At 35.4% G+C, this 21,406-nt stretch overlaps 1 protein-coding gene and 1 long non-coding RNA gene across 5 annotated transcripts in view; both read right to left on the bottom strand.

Annotated features, from left to right (window-relative positions):
• Positions 1-1,305: 1,305 nt before the first annotated feature.
• Positions 1,306-7,878, bottom strand: LOC103669164. 2 transcript variants are annotated; one of them, XR_570201.2, is made up of 3 exons: positions 5,617-7,819; positions 5,002-5,162; positions 1,306-1,489 (listed from the first exon to the last, which is right to left on the bottom strand). It is a non-coding gene; the product is annotated as an uncharacterized LOC103669164 (long non-coding RNA). The 2 variants fall into 2 exon arrangements; XR_570200.2 differs by having other exon boundaries at positions 5,002-7,878.
• A 202-nt stretch (positions 7,879-8,080) lies between these two features.
• The window catches only part of RIMKLB (ribosomal modification protein rimK like family member B), a 58,381-nt gene continuing 45,055 nt past the window's right edge, over positions 8,081-21,406 (bottom strand). For all 3 annotated transcript variants that reach the window (XM_040642134.1, XM_008697494.2, XM_008697495.2), the window contains exons 5-7: positions 20,489-20,692; positions 11,988-12,459; positions 8,081-8,098 (exon numbers count right to left, since the gene is read on the bottom strand). In XM_040642134.1, the coding sequence (XP_040498068.1) occupies positions 11,996-12,459; positions 20,489-20,692 (668 nt within the window). In that variant the 3' untranslated portion in view covers positions 8,081-8,098; positions 11,988-11,995. The remainder of the gene's footprint in view (positions 8,099-11,987; positions 12,460-20,488; positions 20,693-21,406) is intronic.

The raw sequence follows: 21,406 nt of genomic DNA, 5'->3' as shown, positions 1-21,406 counted from the left end.
AGGTGCCCCTGTAATCTTCTTATTCCACTCTTTGCCAATTTTATTTCACCTCTAAGCAAATGTATAAGACCTGATAGTATGTATTTGCATGATTTTAACCCTTGTTTCACCCTATTTTTGTCCTTTATTATGGCTTCTCCACCATTTAATACGTCTCTGTTAAGTCACATTAAATCATTTTTAGGGAAACAAGTCACACTATCCTAAATTATTCATAAGGGTGCATGGTATGCATATTCCTCACTTGTTCAATTCTCCTGATTTAGAAGAAAAAGTATTTTTGTTATGAACTGACAGAGAAAGACTGAAGAAAATATGAAATGAAAGGTTTCTTATATAAAATTCCTCAATCAATGAAATGTGGAGACAGGGCACAGTCTAGGAGAAATGCCACAAACGCGCACACGCACACACATGCGTACACACAATGTTCCAACCACAAAATCTTATGAAAGGAGCTTAAGTAGGAAAACCAAAAGGTAATCAAGAAAATCTTATGTACTTCAATTCTGAGATGAAGATTCAGCAGCTCTTGAATAAGTATCAATAACCAAAATCTACAGAATTAAAGATCAGTATTTATTATTCAACTATGTGCTAAGCACTATACATGTATTATAGCAAAGCTATACTTACATTTTAATCTACTAAAGTAGGTACAATTATTTCCAACTTTTACAAATACTCCCGTATGGCTTGAAGAGGGTGATCTGTCCAAAGTCCATGTAACCAGTAAATAGTGGAATTAGAATTTGTATCAATATCTGACTACAAAGAATATCAATATTTTTGTCCAAAGTACTAGGGCTGCCTCTGTACACACAAATAGGTTATCAGATTTTCTACAGTTCAAATATATTGGGTCAAAGTCTCTAGTCACAAGAAGATTAAAACATAGTGAGTGACGCTGTGATGAGTGTATGCCAGGGCATTGTCAGAGTGAAAGAGAAAATGGCTGCATTTCTTCAGAGATTAAAAAAAATCACAGAAACAATTATTTAGCATGGACAGATAAAGTGAGATGGAAAGGGGCAGGGGTAAATCCACATAATACATTTTACATGTAAAATGATACATATTTTAGTGCCTATATACTAAGGGGAGAAGTAATCATGTCAGAATATATTATAGAAAAATCAGTATGTCAAGAACCAAAGGAGTTTGAAAAGTGAAGAAAAGGAAGGAATAAAGAGAATGACACATGTGGAGCTAGACTTCAAGTCTAGCCATACAGACTGAAGTGAATTCATATAAGATGGAGCGGGCAGGAATAACTGCCAAAAGAACAAATCACACTCCATACTATTTCATTCCCAGTTCTGGTGTTTTTATTTTAGAAAACACATTGAATCAAACAGGTTAGAGCTACTGCTTCCTTGTTCTGGGTATTTCTATCCTCCATTTCAAAAAACATACAGTCAAATCTATCTTCGTCCATTCTGTGAATGAAGTAATAAGCAAAAAGGATCACTGGTTACTTCAAAAGAACCTAGAGGGGAAAAACACATACAGCTCACTTAAATCAGATTTAAACAGTCTTTATAATTAAGATGAGAAAAAAGAAAAATAAAATATTGAAAATTAACTGTGACAATAAAATATTACAAACTGTCTAGATTACCAAAACAATTCACGATTTTTTTTTTGTGATTACCACACTTTACCTTTGTGATCTCATCTGAAAAAGGTATACTAAGTATACTAAGGTACAGTCTGTTATTCTGACATATAAAGATGTATCAGCAATTTTATCCCTTAAAAATCCTATTAATAAAGACAACTGTGATTTTAGTCAAAAAAACTATACCAAGAGGAAAACCTTGAGTCAAAAATAATTACCACACAAAATAAACATAAAATTATAACAAATGCCTGAACAAAATTAAATTTAAATGTTATGTTCTTGGGGCGCCTGGGTGGCACAGCGGTTAAGTGTCTGCCTTCGGCTCAGGGTGTGATCCTGGCGTTATGGGATCGAGCCCCACATCAGGCTCCTCCGCTAGGAGCCTGCTTCTTCCTCTCCCTCTCCCCCTGCTTGTGTTCCCTCTCTCGCTGGCTGTCTCTATCTCTGTCGAATAAATAAATAAAATCTTAAAAAAAAAAAAAATTTAAATGTTATGTTCTTATCCTATTACCTTAGGTTACATTTTTTTTTTTAATTTTTATTTTAAGTGGGCTCCAGGCCCAGTGTGCAGCTTGAACTCACAACCATGAGATCAAGAGTCACACATTCTACCGACCGAGCCAGCCAGGCGTCCCTAGGTTACATTTTCAGTAAGTTATACAATAAACAATAAATTTTGGTTCAGATTAAAATTCAAGTTGGTCATCTTCTTTCACTTCTAAAGCACTGATCTCTATACGAACCATCTCTGTATGAACTATATGAAAATTTGTGATAAAAACAAATCTGTTAGAAAATATTTAGAAATTCTAACCATATGAACTTAGACTGTGTAGTCTTGTGTTCCATACTGGTATACATAATGTCAATTGGCATTAGGATAAATATTTTTTAATCGAAGGTAACTTCCTTTTACACTTCTTTAAAAAAAAAAAAAAAGGAAGGAACAGAATACTGCATATTTAGTCAATGGTATCACAGTTATTCTATTCACATTACTATTCAGCCATGGTATACTAGATCTAAGGAATCCATTCCTCTTCTCCCTTAACCAGAAATCGCAAAGAACCTGAAGGCTTCTTTGTGTCTTAACAAGGGACACCTTTTCATTACCAAACCCTATAAATGATGTACTTATTAATTTTACACATAAGCCATCTAAAACAGTCACCCACAGCTTGCCTTACTATGCTTTATTTGAACAGATGCCCCACCACATTAGATAACCACAAGCACAAATAGTGATAACTTTTTATTGGTATATCACAGTTCTTATTACAGAGCATTTCATTTCTTCAGTTACTACAACAGATTTGGAAAGATGCATGATATATAATGCAATCAGCACTTTATTAGCAGGTAGGAGACTTGGGCCCTTGCTCTGGCTAGCATATTCAAGATTATAATATATAGCCTCTAAGCTTTCTAGCTTAAAAATTCTAAACTTCTTTGGCAGGCACTTGTATGCGGCAGTTCAATCTGCTACTACATATATTAATAGGAAACAGGAGTCCTTTTCTTTAAATAATAATTTCTCCTCTGGATATCCTGTTCTCACCATCTATAAAATTTGAAAACAATTATTTGTGTGCTACTTTAACAAAGCTAATTAACACTTCTGAAATGTTTACATGTATATCCCAGGAAAAAACTTATTACCTCAATTACTTTTATCTGAAAGACTAAAAGTTTATTTTCTCTCCAGTTATAAAATACCTAAGTCATAACGCTGCACTGCATATTCAGAAGTTGCTGAGAGTAGATCTTTAAAGTCCTCATCACCAAAAAAAAAAAAAAAAAAAAAAAAAAAAATTCTGTGGGGTGCCTGGGTGGCTAAGTGTCTGCCTTTGGCTCAGGGAGTGATCCCGGCATTAAGGGATCGAGCCCCGCATCTTGCTCCTCCACTGTGAGCCTGCTTCTTCCTCTCCCACTCCCCCTGCTTGTGTTCCCTCTCTCTCTGGCTGCCTCTCTCTCTGTCAAATAAATAAATAAAATATTTAAAAAAAAATTTCTGTAATTATGTACAGTGATGCATGTTACCTAGACTTACTATGATCATTTCTCAATGTATACAAATATTAAATCATTGTGTTGTACATTCAAAACTTACAGTATATGTCAATTATATCTCAATAAAAATTTTATTTTCTCTAGTAAATGTCTATAAAATAATTACTGATTTGCTGATTTCCTGATTTCACTATAAACCTGAAAAAATCAGAATCAATTTGAAGCTAAAGTCTAGATGAAATTAACCACCACAGGACTTTTCTTTCTATCCAAGTGATCTTAAAACAGCTTGTTTCCAGCAACAATAAAGATACAGATAGTTAAACATGTGGCTGAATCCGTAAATGGATCTGCATCTTATTTAAATTTCAATTCTGAAATTTAATCTTTCCAGGGACTTAAAAATCCCAATTTCTTCTATTCTATTCTTCTCTCTAAAGTCTAAAACAATCACGATGTTGATACTCTGATTAAAATGTCTTAAGACCATTGTTGATGCAAAGAAAATAAAGCTGTTTATCCTGGCAGATACAGACACAGAGAATATAAATGAAAAGGGGAGGACACACACATACAGAAAAAAAGGGAAGCAGAGATGAAAAACGGCAACACTGGAAAAGTAAAATTCTGACGGAATGAATGAGAGAGAGAGGCAATACAGGGAGACCAAGAAGAGGAAGAGATACAAAGACACTGAGGAAAAAACCCAACTGAAGAAAATGGAAGAGTAAGAGCAGATACAGAAAAGCAACAAAAGGTGAACAGAGTGGAACTCATGAGTAGACACAAAGACAAGGAAATGGGACTACACAGTTAAGACACAGCTAGCTGAAGAAAAAATCATTTTCACCTCGTTAAGTTTTCCAAATTACCCACTTTTGTTGCTATCTTCCCAGTGTTGCCACTGAAAAGGAGACACTTTTATTTCTACAAAATGGTTAAACAAAGTGTATTTCATTTATCTTGCAGATTTTTTAAAAATCTGATTTATTGTGAGAAGCATAACTTTTGCCATCATTGAGGTTCACATATTGGATGTGAAAGAGTAACCTGACGGGGGGGGGGGGGGGATTCTTTTATAATGTATACACCTATCAAATCACAGTGTTGTACACATTTATCTTACAATTGTCAATTATACCTCAATAAAGCTGGAAAAAGGTTCATATATATCAATCTATTGGGGAAAGATCCCTAATTTTACATATTGCTAATTTTTTTTTTTTTTTCAAAGCAAAAAATGATAGTACCCTAGTTAGGCCAAATTCATCTTAGACAAGGACCTACACAGCCATTTATGATTTCATACCAAAATGGCACATAATACCACTAGACTGATAACACATTCTTAGTTGAAGATAACTTACCATTTAGAGTCAAAATCCAAACATTTTAGTCCTGCTTCCGTTTTTTGCCCCCTTTGCTTCACTTGATATGTTATGCTCTATCTCTTCTATGTAGATTCTTTCAGTAGCCATCAATCTGAAGAATTCCTTCTTCTGCTGCCACCTACCAGTTTATCTCTCTGCTGCAGCAGAAGGGTATATAGAAAAAGTTCTTGCTTACTATTCAGATTAAATGGAAAAACTCCTTTCTTTAACATTTCATATTTTCACATGTGTATGAGCTCCCTCACTGATTCCCCAAGACCTCCCCGCCAAAGTCAAAACAACAAAAAACCCAATCACAGAAAATCAAACAACATATGATCAATATTCATGCTAAGCTGGGAATTTTTTTTTAAGTGGAAAGATTTAGACACTCAGCAGCTGCCATCTCAAGGAACCATTTCTTTTGTTACACTTTCCTATCATCTATCCCTACGATCTTATGAATAAGTGTGCAACTTAAAATTTTAATGAGGTAATAGTCCACAACTCCTGCAAATTTTAAGTTCAGAGACTATAAAGAATTGTGGAAGATGCAGCAATAAAGGAGTTTTTAATAGTAATTCTAGAAACTAAAGGCGTTAGGTGCTTTACCTGTATGAGTTTTCAATGTTCTGGACTGCTTATTGCCCAATGGCTCTGAATACATTAAAACACGAACACATACGCCACCTATATTTAAAATAGGGTAGCATTTGTATGCCCATATAAGCATTGGGTATATCTTTTGCAAGAGTAATAAAGTCACTGAGTCCTTTTAAAAGGACTGATCACAAATGCACATTTCCTCAAACTGTATACATACACAAAAAAATTAGGGTGAAAAAGGGAGACAGAGGGACAAATGTAATAGCAGTTTTAGAACTGGAAACTAACACAACATAAATATTTTCCGTTTGTTAAAGTCCTCAGATTCATTTCTATTCCCATTCTCCTTGTCACTGAAGGTCTAGGTTCCAAGTTTATTCTGTATTAGCTACTAAAGAACAGTATCCACTAATGAACTAGTAATAAAAGTAATGGCTTGTTTTTGTTCCACCCTCCCACTACCTTTACCCCAAAACAGGTAGTTTTGCCAACATAAAAAATAAAACAAACACTGACATAAGCACCAAAGGCTAGTCAACAGTGGCACTGCAGTGACATTGTTTCTACTTTCTCATTCCTTCCCCCGATCTCAAACCCCACCCTTTGACCTCTGTATATGGGATGAGCCTGAGCAGGAGAGGTGGTGATGTCAGGACTGCGCCGTTCCCACGGATGCTCCTAGAGGCCTGCTGTGCTTCTGGGAACTGGGGCACAGTGATGTCTGTCTGACTGAAACCTAAAACAACAACAATTCACCCCACCCCTCATGTTCCCAAACCCCACAATAGCAGCCAGGTATATATGCTATATAAGGCCCAGCTAGTAAGTTTGAATATGGTGAAATCTGAAAGCAAGATCATTCTTAACAAGTCCGTGATCTTCACGGACATAGCAGAATGGAGACTGTTAAATTCTCCATGTCCCATGGAATCACATAGTCCACACATTCTAATATTGGCGATTATTAGCAAGAGAACAAGGTTCTCTGGTACAAGCCTTTTTTAGTATATATCTCAAATTCCTTCAGGAGGCAGTTGGGATTCCTCTGTTAGTAAATTTTAGTTCAACACATACATATTTTTGTCTTAGGATGTTTAGGGAAGAGACTGGCCCTATCTTATATGAGTGAATTGAAGCACAAAACAGGTTAATGATTTATGCCTTCAGCTATAGAATGCATTACAAGCCATGATATCCTATTAGCTAACTAGTGAACTTAAAACCTCTTCGGATAGGACATCTGAAGTCACAGAATAAAATTGTGCAGAAGTCTATCTTGAAAATGTCCTGACCACTGTCACTAAAATTCTACCTAGCAGAAAGAGGATTATCTTCCCAATGATAACAACTTATATTAGAACTAAAACTTTAGGAAAGACAGGAGAAAGGAGGAAAGGGCAAGGGACTGGGGTAGACAGAGAAGGGTATACTACATTAACTAACGGAAAGGCTACATTAAAATGGACAAGTTGTATTCCTATTCCTGCCACTAACCTTGTTTTATATTTTACAGTCTTGGTTAATGGGCTTAATGATTTGTGCTTCAGAAATGCCCTCCAATCTGTTCAAACCTGTAATTTTTTAAATATTTGAACTATTATGATAACCTGAAACTATTCGTATCTATCTCTTTGTTAGAACTAGTGTCTTAGAAATGCTAAAATGATTAGTTCTGAAATCACACTGTTCCTAAAATAACTGAAATGTTTTCTATTATCTTTGTCTCATCATTCCTTTTCACTTTTATAATGATGTCACACAAAGAGAAGTACTAAGATCAACTCAACACTATGGTAAGTTTTTACCATATATATAACCTAGAACCTAATTTTACCTTTTCAAAACTCTAGTTTTCCATACCTGTCAACTCCTAATTGATGTCTTTATACTGTGAGCTCACTGTGTATTCGGAACACCAACCCCTGAAAAAGCTTAAGCCAGAGTAGCACAATGGAAGAAACAAACAAACCCAAAACAAAAACAAAGCCAAAAAGTCACACTCTGAAATACTTAATTATAGACATATATGCAAGGAATGGAGTTATCTAAATGGCCAAGTAAATCCCCAAAGAAAGTTTGGAGTTCATCCCAACCAACTCAAACTTTACCCCCAAAAGTTCTTCTTTAATCAAATTATTTGTTAGATATACTTATGCGTTATTTTCTAAACAAGAGTTTTTACAAACCCATGGTTGCCTTTAAAGTACATGAAGAAAAATTTTTAAAAAGAAAGTCAAGTTAGCCTTGGGATGGAAAGAAAGGAGAGTCAAATTACCTGCAAGCAGGCTGGGGCTGTGCCTGAATCCAAACCGCTGCATTTACCATTCATTATACAGCTGCATTATTGGGGGAAGGGGAGTTTAGAAGGGCACTGACCCCGAAAGTTCTCAATACTTCTCACTCATCATCAGGAAGGGGGAAGAAGGAAAGTTTTTTCTCTGGGTATTTTTTTGTTTGTTTGTTTTTGTTTTTTTGGCTCCTGAAAAGGCTGGCAAAGAACAGTAACAGTGCAAGCAGTTAGAATATTTCTTTAAAAACAATTTTAAAAAATGCAAAACATTAAGGAATTTAAAACACCAAACTTCCGTTAATATAGAAAGAATTTTCACTAGAGTTAGGCAGCCACCCCAAAACAGCATGGCAAAAGGGCACTGATATAAAGGAAATAAAATACCACACAAAAATCCAAAACAAAACTAAAAACATTTCAAATTAAACCTGGAAGACTAGAAGATTCCAACAGCAGATTTCTGTCCACTACTGAAACATTCCAAAATCCAAGCTTCAAAGGCGCCTAAATGTATCTTAAAATGAAACTTTGGTTTTTTTTTTTTTAAGAAAAAAAAAAAAGAAAGAAAGAAAGCAGTGAACCTGGTTATAATCCTGCAATATATTACATTTAAAAATATCCTAGTACAACAAAAACAAATTTTAAATGAAATTAAACAAACAAACAAACAAATAAAAACAGTAGCAGCAGAGGTTACCTGTCTGAGCACCTACATTTTCTTAGGAGGGGATCGTGTCTCACCAGCCATATAGCCCATAAACCTTCTCAAAAAGAGTGAGCCAGGAGAAAAATGTAACACAAGATTTGATTTCACAATGTCTCTAAGCTCCCCAGGCCCCAAACCAGGGATTCACTGAATGAAGAGAATTTGTTTTTCCATTGTTTTCTTCTTGAGAAAAAGAAGAGATGATTTTGAAAGTCAATTCTTTCAATGCCTTCGATACCTTCTCAAAAGTCTGATAAAGTGCTTGATGAAAGCAAGTCTCTTGGTGGATTTTTCTAACGTTCCAGCATATTTTCTTATTGATAGCATATACAGAAAGATTTCAAAGTTCAGTGGAGCAAAAGCCAGCAGAAATGACCAATTATTAGGCACCAAAAAAAGAAAAAAACTATTAAAAATTTTAAATGGAATAGTTTGTGGGTGGGTGTGTGCGTGTGTGTGTATGTACAGTCCAGTTTTCACCATAGGTAACATAAAAACAGTATCAGAAAGAATTACTTTTAAAATACAATTAAGAATTACAATTTTAACAATACACAATTGTACAATAATTCAGATTTGGGCATGATAAGAATTATACATATCTGATAAGTACATTTTTACCTCTCATAATAACAATGAAAATTATACAAAAGTTATTAAACAATATGAAAATATATTTAACTTTCACTTAAATATCTGGAGTGTTTCATTTGGGTTCTTCCAGAATGATTTGTTCATATTCTTTACCTTAATTTGAGGGAGTTCAAGAAGATATTCATGTTTTTAAACTCTAAGATGATCATTCCTAACCTCTTCATTCTAACATGTGAGTGTACGAATCCAGAAATAGGCTGGTAAAGTTATGTTTTAATATAGTGTGAATGTACAAAAGATTGATCAGTAGTGAATAAAGCTAAAGATGAAATAATCTCAGATAATTCTTGTATTTGGTTAGTTTGGTAAAATGTTTTTAAAGGTATATCTACATTTTTCCTGACACCTTATCCCACCCAACACAAACCCTGAGTTTTTCATCAAGTAGAGAGGGTGTTATATTTATGTTTTAAAATTCATAAATCTATATACATGTGCTATGTAAGTATTTAATGTATAATTTATGTGACAACCAGATGCTCTCTACACAATGACGTGAATAATGACTTAATTAAGCACTTCTTTCTCCCTCATTTATTTCTCTATCCCAAATATGCATCCTCCTATGGTCGTTCAGTGAAAGAAGTACCAAGTATTACTCTCTGTTAATGAGTCAGAGGTACTTACATACATATGTAAGGCCCAGAATAACCCTATGCAAGTCAAATTCTTTTATATGAGATTAGAATATCCTAAATTAGAAATTCCTCTTATTATCATCTTTTTCTGAGGTGAAATGAGACATTGCACAGATTAGAGGTACTATTCTATTTGCCAACAATCAACCTTTCACTCAATTTTAATATTATTTAATTCTATGGAAAAAAAACAAATTTTATTACATTCCTTTTTAAAATGGGGGGAAAACTGTACAAGCATGATCAAACCTCTGTTAGAGCTGGTTAATACTGATCTTTTATTATTGCCTCGAAGTCTCTCTAGTAGTGTCCGAGAAATTATGTTTAAGGTCCATCTGAAGGAAAAAAGCACTGGAGAGGCAAGAAAGGACTCAGGTAAAAGCTTCAGAGGATTGTAGTGAGATGGAACTTGCTGTTTAAAAAAATTACGTTGAGCTCTGGAGCATCTCCATTTCTTAACACACCTTCCAAACCCATTATTCAAATAGATTTACCCATGTTGTAAAGGCTCGTGTTATGTACCATTTTGGGGCTTTTATAATTCAGAAATTAAAGGAATATAAAGAGTGGACAGTATTGAAGGCTTCAGAGTTGGGCTATAAGAGACTTAATACTGCAAAATAAGTCCCCAAACAAAAACGTCCAGTCCACCCCACCCTAAAACCTATGTGTAATAGGAGAAAATGCACAGCCAGAAGCATAGAAAAGCATGTAGCCTTAAATAAATCATACACTGAACAGTCTAGAACCAAAGAAAAAACCAAACAACATACATATACATAAAAAGGCCTAAGAAGCATCTATTCTGTTTGTCTTTAGTGAGTACCTCTACCCCAGTGTAGTTATTAAAACAAGTTATCTGTTATTTAAGGTAAAAACTGTGTTTCCCCATCATGCTCCATTTTCTGGAATCTATCCTTTTTGATTGGTTGGTGTAAACAAAAAGCAAAACACATACACATGCATGCGTGCACACACACATATATACTCCCTCCTAAAATGTGAAAAATGCAAATATATAATGCTGGTATTATAAAATCACTTCAGCTTTATACTTAAGAACTTATAGGCCCTCGATTTGCCCCCCAAAAATATTCTTCCTTGTCCTTATACTTTAAATGCCCAACCACCAAAAGAAAAAAGAAAAAGGAAAAGGCTTTAAATGCACATGTTTCAAGTCAGTGTCTTGTTAACAAAAAAGGTAGCACTTTCTTCACTTTGGCCATTGTTAAAGATGCAGGCATAGATCAGGGAATGTTAGACTAGCATGTATTAAAAAAAAAATGCAACATTAACAGAGCATATATCTTTCAAAAAAGATTAAAACACTAACAAATACAAGTCAATGCACATATTTTAAACTAGTGTAATTTTATCTACATTGGAGTAAATGTCATTTTGTGTACCAGACATTGCAATACTGTTCATTTCCCTTTCATCATACGAAAATGCCAATTCTGTCATTAAGAAACCTTTATTGGGTCATATTAATGTTGCCCTCCCACCCAAATTAAGGGAAAACCAAAAAACAGAAATAATAAATCCCAGTAAAAGAGCTCCTCAAGATTTCATAAACTATGAACGTTAAGTTGCTAGTTAATATCGTAAAGGCAGAATTTTCAGGTTTGTATGTAAAAATTCCTATAATTTAGATAGATGTTTTCCTCACTCATTACAAATCTTTGCAACACAATGTGAAGTTATGCTACGTCAAAATTTGTAGTAACTGTACAAAAACAAAAGCAAGCGACCATGAAAAACACTGTGTTCGTCATGGCCTGAGAGCATACACTTTGAGTAATTTAAAAGGGTAACTATTATAGAGCCTGACATTTTTCTGTATCTCACCTCTTCTGCCATTCTATCTGTATCATCTGTAAATGAAAGTCAGTAACATCTTAATAGCAGAGGTCTAGTCTATCTCCCCTTCCTTCTCTCCTAACTAATCCTACTCAATTTTCTCTCATCTTCCTGAGTACCTTCCATGAACAGCATTGCAAGTAGGTTAAAAAAAAAAAAAGAAAGAAAGAAGAAAAAAAGAAGAAAAAGAAAGTGAGTTTTACAAGGGTTTTGTTGGTTAATTATTTACCGGTGGAGTCACTCCACCAGGAGTTTGATTTCATTGGCTATCAGCTGGTTCATGTTGAATAGGCCCCCTGGGAGCTTGGTGAGTAGCTCTCGCTCCGTGCTTTCAGGGTCGCTGTCAACAGAGCTGGAACTTGCGCTCATGTTGTCGACAGCAGTGCTGGCTGGGGGACCCAGCTCCGGCTCACTAGTCTCACTGGCCGTGGACACCACGGAGAGCAGGGACATACGCCGGGTGAGCCGGCCAGAGGGCAGGAGGGAGGCGGCATAGTCCGCTATGATACCAGCTACATCTAGATTACAAGCCTTATCAAAGGCGATGAAACCTACATTTGCATTGGCCTCGCAGACACAGAAGGAGCCGTCATCTTTCATCAATAGGTCAATGCCACACACATCCATCCCCAGGATATTAGACACCTGGATAGCTAGCTGCTTCCCTTGTTCACTCAAGGAGCACATCATCCCCACACCACCTGGCAAAAAAGAAAACAAGACAAGTTACCAAAATGATAAATTTTTGGAGTAAAACTAAAGCTTGCCTCTAATGCTGTCTTTTAAATCAGTAGTGGGAACAAATGTGCCATTCTAGTGTAAAACTGTGACTTCCGAAGTCTGAATTTCCTTCATTAAAGAATCCCCGTCCAATTCAGGCAAAGAAATAACTCAGTGCTTTTTCAATACGCTATTTTTTTCTGAGACTGCATTAAACTTTCACAGAAACCGATTTTACTTGCAATAATATGGATCGAAGTGAAGGTATTCTAAAGACTTCATATTTTTATGAAGGCAGAGGAGAGTAGAAAATGGAGAGTATCAGGGACAACTGTTACCTTCTCAAATAATAGGAGGAAATACGTGTCTGATTTAAGCACAGGGAAAGAGAAGTTAACTACTAATAGAATGTAAAACCACGGATGAGCATCCAGATTGAATCTGGCAACAGGGGTGAAAATGGAATTAATGGTACACCATATAAACCAGCAAACACAAAATAAAACTGAAAGAATAAAATGAACTGTATTGGCAATTACACTAGAAACAAACTGAAATTTCCCATGGAAAAGGTGGAAACTGGTCAGACTGGTATGAAAGACAAAGTTTATCTATAGATAAACTTGCTGTACCAAATGAAAAAATTTTTGAAAACTAAAGGGATGGGCAAAGAGATAAGGGACAAAGGCAAAAACAAACTTCACTTCATAGCCTTATACCTCTTGAATATAGTATATACCCATTTTTCCTTTATCAAATATTGACAATAAACGACCATGTGTTTGCCCAAAACAAAACAAGACCCTCTTAATTTTTTTTAAGAGAAAAGACAGAGCTTGTTAGTGGGGGTTGGGACAGATGGAGGGGGAGAGAAGGAACCCCAAGCAGGCTCCATGCTCAGCTCCGCTTGAGATCTCACCGCCCTGAGATCATGAACCTGAGCCAAAATCGTGAGTCACATGTTCAGCCGAAGGAGCTGAGGGGCCCCAACAAATTATAAAACGCTTTTTACAGGCAACATTCTCTCACAATAACCCAAGAAGATTAGAAATTAGAAATTAATGATTTAAGTAACCAAAAAGTTATTAAGGACTTAGAAATTAGATCACTGATCCCCTAAATTAAAGGAAAATAAATACCATCTGTAAAAACACTTCATACCAAAACTTTTATTTTGAAATTAGAAAGAAGACATTAAGTACTCTTAGAAAAAGAAACTGAGAAATTTAATAAAGAGAAAACGTTGAATGACTACAACAGAAAAAATAGGAGGAAAAAAAATCCAAATGCCACTTTGACAAAATTATGAATGATATCCAAGACAGAACTGCAGACAATAGAGAGATTCAAATAAACATAAGCAATCATCTCATGAAACTAAAACTAAAACCTGAAACCTAAAACAAATGGCTCATTTCTAAGCAAATGAGAAATCACCAACATTGATCCAAGAAGAAGCAAACTTTATTAAACAGGCCAACTATTATTACAGAAGAGACTGGAAAGGTGATAAAAGAGCTATTTCTACAAAAAGAATCAGGACCAGATGGGTTCAAAGTGGAGTTTTCTTTAGCTATCCTTTATTCTGATGTTAACTTTACCTATAGAATGCCCTAGGAAAAGACTGAAAATTCCCCCAATACACTGAATAAAAACCAATGTTATATAACCTTGATATTAAAAATGATCACAATGTCTTAAAAAGTAACATTACAGACCAATCTTTAATTATTAAAATACATGTAAATATTCTACATGAAATACTAAAGGAATCCCAATGTAAAAATATGCTAATACCTCTTTAAAGAAGGTTTATTCTAGAAATGCAAGGGTAGTTCAAAAACTGTTTTAAATCTAAAATTTATCAACACAACCCATTACGCATCAAGAAATTAAAGGTGGAAAACACACTAATGATCTTATCAATATAAGGATTTCAAAAGGCACTGGATAAAATTAGACAACCATTCCTACTTAAAAACTCTAGTAGAATAAAGCTACTTAAAAATATTCTAAATAGCAAAACTTTAAATCTATTTCAACAAAAATCAGAAACTTAGATACTTACAATCCTTACTTAACACTGTACTGGAGGTTCTAAAGCAGTGGTTCTTAACAGGGGAGAATTTAGAAACTGAACGGTGGCATTTTGGGCTGTTTAACTGAGATTAGAGGAAGGCTATAGCTATAGCCGGCATTTAGTAAGCTGGCATTTAGTGGTTACTGGTCAGAAATGTTAAACAAAACGACAACAAATATAATAAAAGCCAATTCATATACAAGTACACATAATTACCAATAAGCTCTGAAAAGATACTCCCATCATTAACAGTTAAGAAAATAAAATTAAATTAACAGTGAGAGAGCTTTTAACTGCCATTAGGTGGGGAAAAACTTAAGACAAAAGAAAAAGTAACAGTGCTTGAGAAGGGGGAGGAAAAAAGGGTATTTTAGTATGTCAGACTTAAAAATACACTTATAGCCTTCTGGCAAATTAATCTGGCCACATCTATAAAAATTAAATATAGGAGTGCCAGGATGGCTCAGTCATTAAGCGTCTGCCTTTGGCTCAGGTCATGATCCCAGAGTTTTGGAATGGAGCCCCGCATGGGGCTCCCTGCTCACAGGGTAGCCTGCTTCCCCCCCGCCCATTCCCCCTCCTTGTGTTCCCTCTCTCGCTGTGTCTCTCTGTCAAATAAATACAATCTTTTAAAAAATTAAATATAAAAATATTTTGAGCCAGTAATACCAATCTTGAAACTCATCAACACAAAAGTACCAGTATGTAAAAGCATTATTCACAAAGATATGCATTTATAGCAACATGCTCACAGTGGCAAAAACTGAAAGGAAGTGCAAATCAATAAAGGGACCTATATAGTAGGTAAAAGGAGAGTAGAAGACGTAAGGAAAATGGGAGGGGGGGAGGATGAAAAGGATGACATTTAAATAATTTTATAAAATTATTTCTTTGTATAAAACTATTTAAAATGTTTTAAAGTCAACCAAACCTATTCATTATGGAAAAACCGAAATAGTCTTTGCAAAAATAGCTTGAAAGCTGATTTCCAGTACTAACCATAATTATGTAACATTTAGTTAACTATCCATCAGATGTGTCTATGTAATTTCACATAACTGAGATCATATTACAGTTAATAAACATTAAGAAAAGTACAGAGGCACACAGCTTAACAGTTTTAAAAAAAAAGGCTAAATTCATGTCATTTACTTGAAAATCTAAATGATCTGCATAGCTTCCATGTAATTTTTCCAATTTTGGAAATCAAGATATTCAAAGAGTGGCTAAAGAGGACAACTCTGGAGCCAAATAGTGTATTTGCATTCTGGCTGCACCATTATTAGATCCGTTATCTTGAGCAAGTTACCTAACTGTTCTGGGCCTTCCTCATCTCTAAAATGGGAATACTGGGGCACCTGGGTGGCTCAAATGGTTAAGCATCTGCCTTAGGCTCAGGTCGTGGTCCCAGAGTCCTGGGATTGAGCCCTGTTATCAGGCTCCCTGCTCAGCGGGGAGTCTGCTTCTCCCTGTGCCTTTCCCCTGGCTTGTGCTCTCTCTCTGTCTCGCTCACTCTCTCTCTCCCAAATAAAATCTTTACAAAAAATAAAATAAAATAAAATGGGAATGCTAACAATACCTAGCAATATCTAAAGAATAGTCACTAAACACTTGCTACAATACCAGAACTGAAGAGATGTAGTTACATTTACTGTAAATACTGAACAAAAGAGAATATTCATATAAAAAAGGCCTCTGAACAACTTGCTTCCAGAAGGGAGGGGATGGGGAGGATGGGTAAAATAGGTGAAGGGGATTAAGAGGTACAAACTTCCAGTTATAAAATAAAGAAGTCATGGGGGTGCCTGGGTGGCGCAGTCCTTAAGCACCTGACTGTTTTTCACTCAGGTCGTGATCTCGGGTTCATGAGATTGAGCCCCACCTCCAGGGGCTCTCCTTTCCTCGCTTCCTCTTCCCCACCCGCCCTCCCCTGCAAGCATGTGTAAATCTTTTTAAAAAATAAATGAATAAATAAATAGGTCATGGAGATGAAAAGTATAGATGAAGGGAATATAGTCAGTGACACTGTAATAATGTTATATGGTGAGTACTGTGCTGATTGTGGTGAACACCGAGTAATTTACAGAATTATCAAATCACTGTGTTATACACATGAAACTAGGATGTCCACTACTTTGCAGTGATAAATATTTTTAAAATGTGAGATACACACACACACAAAGGAATATTTTTCAGCCATTAAAATAAAATCCTACCATTTGTAGCATGGATAAATATTGAGGGCATTATACTAAGTGAAGTCTGTATGATTGTATGTGGAATTAAAAAAACCCAAACTCACAGAAACAGAGAACAGATTGGCGGTTGCCAGAATGGAGTGAGGGGGGAGGCAGGGGAAATGGGTGAAGGTGGTCAATGGGTATAAGCTTTGTGTTATAAGATGAATAACTTCTGGGCATATAAGATATAGAATGATGACTACTGTTAACAATACTATATTACATATTTGAAAGTTACTAAGAGATTTTTTTAAGACTTATTTTTATTTATTTCAAATAGAGTGAGAGAAGCAGACTCCCTGCTAAGCACAGAGCGCCACAACATTGGCCTTGATCTCACAACCCTGAGATCCGGACCTGAGCCAAAATCAAGAATCAGACACTTATCCGACTGAGCCACCCACACGGCCAGAGAGTAGATTTTTTTTTTAAAGTTCTCACCACACACACACACACACACACACACACACACACACACCAGTAATATATGAAGCAATGGCTGTCTTAACTAATCTTACTGTGGTAATCATTTTGCAATATATACATATATAAAATTACTATGTTGTACATTTTAAACTACACAATGTTATGTGTCAATTACATCTTAATAAAGATGGAAAAATAAAAATCAGGATTATAAAAAAAAAAAAAAAAGACTCCCTGGGCATAGAATAATGAGGGCATTCAATTTTGAAGAATAAGGTAGACTGACTGATAATCATATAGGGAATGAAGAGTATATAACAGACCAGAGGACCCTGAAACAGAAGAAAGATGGCATTACAAATCAGTAATGAACAGGCCATTCAATAAATAGTGCTGGGAAAACCAGCTGTTACTCATCTGGGGAAAAAAAGAAAATGGGATCTCTATCTTACACTGAACAACAAAATCAATTTCAGATAGCTTAACCACCTCAACATGGTAAGCGAAACTTCAAAAAATTTTAGAGGACTATATACAAGAATAGAATACAACCATAGGATGAAAAAGAATTTCCTCAATAAAAAAATAAATCAAAGAATGCATATATAAACCAAAAAAGAAGACTAGGAGCGCCTAGGGGGCTCGGTCAATTAAGCTGCTGCCTTCGGCTAAGGTCATGGTCTTAAGGTCCTGGGATGGAGCCCCATGTTGGGCTCCCTGCTCAGCCGGGAGTCTGCTTCTCTCTCTCTCTGCCTCTCCTCCCAACTCGTGTGTGCATGTGTGCGTGCGCACTCTTTTTCAAATAAATAAATAAAATCTTTGGAGGAAAAAAAAAGATGAGATATCATAAGCTGGGATGAAAACACTGCATTTACAATTCATGTAAATGATGAAGGATTTGAAATCAGATTACATAAGGACTCTTTTTCAAGTCATATTAAAAAAAGAAAAAAAAATCCCAATAAAAAAGGAGGCAAAAGACCTCAACAGGCAATTCACAGAAGATAGGTGAACAGGGTCTCAGAGATACAAATTAAAATAACATGATATAATCTCACACCAGTCTGACAAAACGTTTAAAGTCTATCAATATCACAAGTTGGCAAGAAGGTGGCACTACAAGAAAGAAACATTATATGACTTTGGACACTCATTTGGTAATATCTAGTAAAGGTGAAGTTATATAACTCACTAGAAAACAGAAATCCCACTTCTGAGTGAATGGGCCAACCTAGAAACACTCCTGGGCCTGTATCGAAGGATACAAAAAAATTTTCGTAGCAACACTGCTTCCAAAAGGCCCAAACTGGAGCAGTCAACAGGTAAAATTATGCAGCAGGGCAATTTAGTCAACTACTGCTACCATGTTGACATAGATGAATCTCAAAAATGAAGCTACGTGAAAAAAAGTAAAACATACAGTTATAAATCATTTATATGAAGTTTTATAACACACAAAACAATACCTTGTTTAGGAAGAAAAAAGTACTGAAAGTACTTTTAAGTGAAAGAGAAACATCAAGTTTAGAACTTGGGGAGGAGAGGGAGAAATGACCAGGGAGGGGGTAAACAGAGAACTTAATTAAATTAACATCTTATTTCTCAAGCTGGTTAATGGGTACAAACGAATCCTTTATATTATCCTACATACTTTCCTGTAAGCCTCAGTTACTTCAAAATTTAAAAAGTATCACTTAATACAAACTTAATTTACCTTTTTAGCTTCTTTGCTTAAAGTATAAAAAGTAATTGTTAATTAAATCTCCGGTATAAAGGTAAAAGGTAAAGGTGTCCCAGAAATGAAAAGATGCCATTCAGTTCTGTAGCGGCTAATAAGCATAATATGATGGGATGGAAAATGTAAAATGGGACATGAAGAACTAATGCCAAGAGGCATAAATTATTTTTCAAGAGTACAAAAGAGGCTTTATATCACTATTAGCTTTCAAATCCCCTGTGCTCCTATTCTATGCCACTATGCTGAATTTCACACTTACCAATAATGCTTTTCTTTACAGTTTACTCCATAAATTTATATTCCCAGCAAACTGTTATTGATTTTTGCATATATTTAAATTTCATATAAATGGAATCATACTACATGTATTCTCTTCTGTGACTTTCATTTTTTCTCTCAACATTATGTTTCTGAGATTTACCCCTGTGGTTGTGTATCTCAGAGGTAACGAGGGGTCAAATCATACAGGGCCTGTTAGTCTACTCTAAGACCATAGACTACTCTAATTTAAATGAAACACAAACCACTGGATGATTTTAAACAAAGCCTGACTTGATTTGACTTGTATTTTAAAAAGATCTATCACATCACTGTTGTGTTAGAAACAGACTATAGGAGAGTTAAGGATGGAAGCAAGAAGTCCAATTAGGGGCTACTATAAGTAATCCAAACAAGACAGTATTAATGGCAGAGATGAGAAACTGTCATATTTGGATACATTTTGAGAGTAGAAATAAAGAAACTGGAATCTGACAGTTTTGATATGTGGTATAGGACTCGATGACTAAGGATTTTGGTCTAAATGGGAGAGACAGAGTTGCTATTAAATGATAAGGAGAAAACTGGGGATGAAATACACTCGTAGGGGGAGTTGTATCGGGAGTTCACTTCTGGACAGGATTAAAATGTCTGTTAGACAACTACTGGTAGATATTGAGTAGGCAGTTATTTATATGTACTTGGGAGTTCAGGAAGAAAGCCTAAAATGGAGATATAAATTTGAAAATAACACAGATAGTATTTAAAGCCACGATCCAGATCAGATGACTAAGAAAATGAAATACACAGAAAAGAAAAAACCCTGACTAAGCTCTAAGGCACTTCAACAATAAGAGATCTTCAAAAATACATATTAAAGTAAATAAAAAACAGTAATCTTGTTTGGACCAATGGGTAAAACAGGTTAGGACCCAGCTTGAGTGAACGCCAATTACACACAAAATAAATATACTACCAAAGACAGAATCTTTAACTCTGGTCAGACATTTCATACAAGTGTGAACTGGGTTATAAATTGAGCATGGGTATAAAAGCAAATTTATGTTTCAGAGAAATCCAATTTTATTAATAGAAAAACAACTCAAAAGTATATTTATTATATTCACTATAAATCTACTGATCATAGTTACAAGTGAAAGATAATGTTTTTCAACTTATTAAGTAAAAAGAACTGTAGTTATATATGAATACTCACTGGACAAGCCGTAGTACTGCATATACTACAAAGACACCTGCATTGTTTTTACCTAGTGAGCAGTTGCTCTGCATCCTTCCATCTGTTGAACAACGTAACATGGTGCCAACCACACGGCCTCCTACAACAATGACACGTACATCCCGTCCATGAGACTCCTTAACATACTTCTGGAACAGGTATGGAGCTTCATGGCGAATAAGATGGCTTAGATCAGCCAAATGGTGCTTATCTCGAGCCAAGAAAACCGCTTTGCCTGAGGTTGAAAAAGAATAAAAAATATATGTGAGTCAAACTGTGAGCAGTTGATATGTATCACCTGCACCTTCTTGGGTCTCAACCTGCTCTTTCAGAATCAATTACTTTTTAACCAAAGTAACAATTATGATAATGAGTAAAACAAAGCAAAAATGTGTATAAAGATGAAGTTAATAATCTCCTACCACTCCCTTAATTCTTACAGTAATCTAGAATTTATTTCTGTATATGTCATGAAGAAGGGGTCTACGATTTGTATTCCCTGCAGGTGAGCCAATAATGCCAGCCTCATTTATTAGCAAAACACTTTCCTCTGAGTAAAAATGAGTCTTATATATTATTATACAATATATATAATATTTGCATAGAATAAAATAGCAGTATGTTACTACATACCTAGTTTTATTTCTGAGTTCACTAGTCAATTCCATCACTGTACTGGTCAAATTTTGTGCCAAAACAAATGGCTGTTTTTAAAACAGGGGTATGGGGCGCCTCGGTGGCTAAGTTGGTTAAACATCTACCTTCAACAAAGGTCATGATCCCTAGGATCCAGCCCTACATCAGGCTCCTGGCTCAAAGGGGAGTCTGTTTCTCCCTCTCCCTCTGCCCCAACGTCTGCTTGTGATGGGTCTCTTTCAAATAACTAACTAACTAAATAAATAAATAAAATCCTTTTAAAAAAATAAAATAAAACATGGGTATAAATCTT

This window comes from Ursus maritimus, unplaced genomic scaffold, assembly GCF_017311325.1.
Source record: "Ursus maritimus isolate PB19 unplaced genomic scaffold, ASM1731132v1 scaffold_26, whole genome shotgun sequence".
In the NCBI taxonomy this organism is placed as follows: Eukaryota; Metazoa; Chordata; class Mammalia; order Carnivora; family Ursidae; genus Ursus; species Ursus maritimus.
Note: the sequence above shows the minus strand (reverse complement) of the source record. Positions and strands in the feature narration are given on the sequence as shown.